This window comes from Anabas testudineus, chromosome 1 (assembly GCF_900324465.2).
Source record: "Anabas testudineus chromosome 1, fAnaTes1.2, whole genome shotgun sequence".
In the NCBI taxonomy this organism is placed as follows: Eukaryota; Metazoa; Chordata; class Actinopteri; order Anabantiformes; family Anabantidae; genus Anabas; species Anabas testudineus.
In genome coordinates this window covers 3,461,664-3,466,987 of record NC_046610.1, presented here as the reverse complement: position 1 = coordinate 3,466,987, position 5,324 = coordinate 3,461,664, and the positions used below count along the sequence as shown (strand labels likewise).

At 43.5% G+C, this 5,324-nt stretch overlaps 1 protein-coding gene across 1 annotated transcript; it reads left to right on the top strand.

Moving 5' to 3' along the window:
* The first annotated feature begins 3,394 nt into the window (after positions 1–3,394).
* Positions 3,395–4,929, top strand: ier2b (immediate early response 2b). Its single transcript, XM_026358766.1, has one exon. The coding sequence runs from the start codon at positions 3,560–3,562 to the stop codon at positions 4,115–4,117; it is 558 nt and encodes a 185-aa protein (XP_026214551.1). The 5' UTR covers positions 3,395–3,559; the 3' UTR covers positions 4,118–4,929.
* Positions 4,930–5,324: the final 395 nt, after the last annotated feature.

Genomic DNA, 5,324 nt, shown 5'->3' with positions numbered 1-5,324 from the left:
AGGATGCGACTGATAACCATAGCAAACATCAGTCTGTGCGTCATAAATCTGCAGCTATCAAACAGGCTGAGCCACTACAGCCACCAGTCTGCAGTCAACCTGCTGTCTTGTAAAACCTTTTAAAGGTAGCTCACAGTCAGAGATAATTCTCTGTACTTTAATTACTACAAGTGACTTCTTTTCATAGAAAGTATTTATTCAATTCAAATATTTTTCATGCTGATTTTGAGATTCAACCCCGCTGCAGCAGGAGATTTGAGATCAGTCGACTCTGCCTTGCCCAGCTCTCTCTCAGCCTGCTCTGTCGTGGTCTGCTACACTCCCTCAAGCCCTTCAGGTGTTAGTGATTATGTTACAAACCTCACAGGTCAAAGAGAAGTAATTGACCTCTCTGATTGGATACAAGGCCGCGCTTCACTCAAAAGCCGTAAAGGAATATCTAATCTCATTTAACTTTATAGAAATGAATAGAAAAAAAATATGTACGCAAAAAACCCACAGCCTGTGCAAAGAAAGATATATTACTCAGCTACAGCTAAGGAGCAAAAACGCCTGTTATGTTCCTTTTGAACCAAGCGCCAGAAGTCCATAATAAAATCATTACTATTGTATAAACTTAACTGTGGCAACAGTTTCCATGTTTTCTGCAATTAAATGTCATATTTTGGCAACTAGGTCATTTCCCAGTCCTCGCAACCAGTGTTTACACTATAGAGCGAAATACTGTACAGTAAAAAAGGAGGCCCCACCCTCTGGTCTACACACACACACATCGAGTTACACATGCTTCACCGCCCATTTGGCCTCAAGCAAAGCCAGTGTTAAGTATGATCACACATAACACTGTCACCATAGAGACCAACTGGTTACGAGCCTGAAGTTAAATCATGTTTGGTTGTTGTCTTTGCTGAAGAATCATTCGGCTTATTCAGCTAATCACCACAAACTGTGATTTAATCGGATTTAAATTTGCAACACATTCCAATACCCATAACACATAAAACGCAATGCATCACAACTTCTCCTTAGTGTGCTTTTGTGAAACGTGTCTGTTTTTAATTTATTATTTTAACCTTTACCTTCAAGTGTAAAATACGACTTTTATTAAAATAACGTTTCTTTAGGGCATTTTTGCTCGACAATAGTCTTTGTTGTATTATATGTGATATTTTTTCACATCCTGTTGCGGTCAAGTGAATTGTAGCATCTTGATAAAATTTATGCAAAAAAAAAAAAAAAAAGAAAAAGCCCAGTTAGGATATTTGGTGTTCATTACTGTGTTTGTTTTACTGATGCCATGTTCACGTCATGTGGGAAAGGAAAAGCAGTGATGGGAAGTGTTTCCATGGTTACAACTTGCATGTTTTTACTGCACCAGACAACTCGGGCGGTGACAGCCAGTGCTGCTGATAACGAGTGTAATTTGCACTTTGGATGAATACTTCTAATGAGTTACGGTTAGTCATGTGGGTGTGAAGAAATACTCTCAATCTAACTGGTGAAATTGTAGCTGCATTTAAAGGATTTGGATGATTCAAGGTTTTCGTGTTAAGATAATTTTTTTACCACTAAATCACACAAGTAAAATGAAAAAGAAGTTGGAGTTATACGAGTGAGACCACTCTACTTTACTATTTTGCCTTGCAGCAAGACTAAAAGCAGACCAGGTGCAGCAGCCACGGTGACATAATCTACATAACTTTTTATATGTCATAATGTAGAAGCCATTTGTCAACACCACCTGTGGCTTATTTTGTATTTTCCTCTTTAGTCGACAATATTATAAAGAGGAAAAAGCAACTAAATCAATGCAAATTGCAAATTTGTGCAATTATTAGCCCATTAGTATGCAGAATTTCTCACTGTGCATGCATTCATTGTGTTCATTGTTTAAGGACACACTGGAGCCAGTGTTCGGCTTCAGAATTGAGCACTTCTTTGGGCTTTTGATATACGACTGTGCATCCAGTGGCTTCTAAAGGCATCAGCACTGTGCTGCAGGGGCTGACAACCTCCTGACGTTTGACCTCCGTCGTGCTGCTGCTTAGGAACCTTATTTACACCGGTGACACTCCATATATGGTGGAGGGATGACGACATCACAGCTGTGCCCGGGCACAGAGAGAGAGAGAGAGAGGAAGGGCTGCGGTTGCGCGTTCGCGTCATGGCTTTTCCACTCTGCGCGTCCCCACGGGTCTTTACTACCGGATGAGCCATATATGGAAGCTGAGCGTGCGAGTGAGTGACGTGGTGTGTGTGTGTGTGTGTGTGTGTGTGTGTGTGTGTGTGTGTGTGTGTGTGTGTGTAGAGAGAGACCAGAAACTCCCGAGAGCCAGACACGTTTCTTCTCCCACGTAAATTCTTCGAACTGGCTGCTGGGTTTTTACCAGGATGTAAACACTGACATGATCTCATGCTGCAGCGTGAACTCGTTCATCTCTCTCATCGCTTTCTATTTGAAATCAGCCGCTTTAATACTTTCCATTGCAACACTTCCTCAAACATTGCTCAGCAAATATGAACGAACACACTTCCCTGGTGTTTTCAATGTCAACTTTAAGACTAGAAATTCACATAATTAAGTGAAATACCTGCTTTTATATAATTAAATCCTTTACAGCGACAGTAGGTCTATAATACAAAACTGAATGTGTTACAAACTCTTTGTTATTGTCTAGTTATGTGTGTGTTGTAGTGTAAGCTTGTCATTTACTAAATATCGTTTTAATATGATGTTAAATACACTGAAATTAATTAATATATTAAAGCACTATTTCAATGCTTTAATATATGAAGACATTTATGTTCATTTGTGTATCAGATGATAATGATGAATGTGGACTAATTATTTTCTCTATATATAAAAACAAAGACAAATAAAAAAAACATAACTTGGTTTATGAGGAACGGATAAAAGGAGGCTGAATGAGGAAGACGATCAACTGTAAAATCTTAACCAGGACCATGTCTACTAAATTAGACATGTGTCTAATAGGCTGCAGCAAAATCAGAAATCTAAATATTAAAATTTCAACTGTGAGAAGAAGCAGTAGACAGAACAGATGGTGTGTGTGTGCTGGAGTTATTACCCTGGGTGTGAGGACATTTGGGGAAACTGGGGACAATTTGACTGTTCTTAGCTTTCTGTTACACATTTAAGCGGCTGTTTGAGGATTTAACAAATAGTTCTATGGTTTAGTTTAAGGTAACATTTTGGGCTCGGGATTAATTTAAAAAAGGTGCTAGGAGATGCATCATGTCAACGAGTGTTCTTACAAGGATAGACATCCAAACGTGTGTGTGTGTTTGCTGCAGCTATAGCAGGTGTGGGCGGCGCCTGTTTGTCACTGAGGAATGAAGTCCACGTTACGTCAAAGAGGAAATAAAACGCCACCCTTCTACTCACACTCTCTCATTTCTCTGAGTTGATTCAGCTGAAGTTCGAGCTGAGACAGATCACAGGCTCGAAACTAAAGTCTCAGGACAGATAGAGCTCATTTGCTTGTTGAGCCTTTGGTGAAAGTGCCAAAACAACCGCGCGTAATTACGCATAAAAACAATGAGCGCCACATCAGCAATGGAAGTGAACGCCGAAGCCAGACGGATCCTGGCCGTGTCGATAAGCAAGTTGTACGCCTCCAGGACCCAGAGAGGGGGACTGAGACTTCACCGGAGTCTCCTGGTGTCCCTGGTCATGAGGTCTGCCCGGGACATCTATCACTCCTCCCGGGAAGGCGAGGTGCCCAGCGGCGCGCAGCCAACAACGGAGGAGCCGATGGACACCAGCGCCTCCTCGGGGGATCAAACTGGGTTGCCCGAGCCTCAGCCTGAGTCCCAGCCAGCACTCAACCCAACCGAGCCGTTTCCAGAGGAGCCGGACATAACGGAGGAAGGGTGTGATGGTGAAATCACAGAGGACAAAGAGAATTTGAGCCCGGTGAGGCAGTCCAGGAAACGCCGGGGCAAGGCGTCGGCGGCGCCTGATTTCCTTCCCAGCAAGAGGGCGAGGCTGGAGCCCGGGGAGGAGAGGTATGCGGCCCCGCTGGGCAGCTGTCGCGCCGGGGCCGCAGAGTCCCTGACCGCTTTGTCTCTAAATCGGGTTATACCTGCCTTCTGAACAGATGGAGGGAGAAAATAGCCTCCAATGAGACTTTGGGGTGGAGTGATTCTCAACTCCTCGTTAAACTACAAGGGCGGTTTGATCCCTTTGCGCGGACAAGGAGCTGACCTACATTGTCGGCCCCGGGACAGAGGGATTACCGCGGCCATGACGCGACCTCTCCGGTCGATCTGAGTGTGCCTTCGGGGCTGGTAAAGCCCCGACAGCGATCAACTAGCAGAGAAAGAGAAGAAACCAAGAAGGAGGCCAAAGGGAGCTACAGGCCGGAAAGTTTGAGGAATGTACTGAAGAGGAACTGGTTGTGTTGCTTTTAGTTTCCCGGTGATTCACCTTCAGTTAAATGAGTCCAAACAAGTGACTGCTGTTGACTCAAAGCGCGTGAATGCGTGAATCAGCAAAGAGTGATGTGAGTCAGTCAGAGAAGAAGTGAAGTGGTAAACCACAGGGCGACACACTTCAGGGAGTTTACTGCCTTTACACCGGGATGTCAGACTCTCAACGCTGAAAGAGGAAGGACAATTAAGGCAGACACACACACACACACACACACACACACACACACACACACAAACACACACACATCTGCTGCTATGGACTTGATGAATCAATACTACTGCTTGGGGACTGTCCTACATAATGTGTTCACATGGTGCTATAAAAAACACAGGCTGTCCACATTGTGTTGGTAACAGATGAATTAAATGTTGTTGTTAATTTTAAAAAACATTACCTCACATTTCAAGCTGCTTTTTTAATTGTATGATCAAATTAATGATGTAAATATTTGTAATAAATGTGGTGAAACGGTACTCGGTTGTACTGCTGTCTCTGTTCCTGGTATTTAGTTAATGTGATGTTGCTGACACACACTTACATGTTATTTCCAATCGGCTGTACACGGACACTGGTCTATAATAGGTCACAGTTCATAGGGTCAATCCTTTATAAGAGGGAGCAGGTTGGTACAACCCAGCGCCAGTCTGGCTTTGCCACTGCTAATCTCATGCTTACAGAAAGACACAAACACTGAAACCGAGTCACACACATGCAGCGTCCAGGGTGGTTCCATTTCCTGTGGATTATGACACAATTCTGAATAAGAGCCTCCCCTGCTAACATGACCTGACACCGATTCATAAGGGGGATAATAAAAGAGTTACGCAATGCCACAGCAGTAGCTGGGGCCAAACTCAAACACCACTGT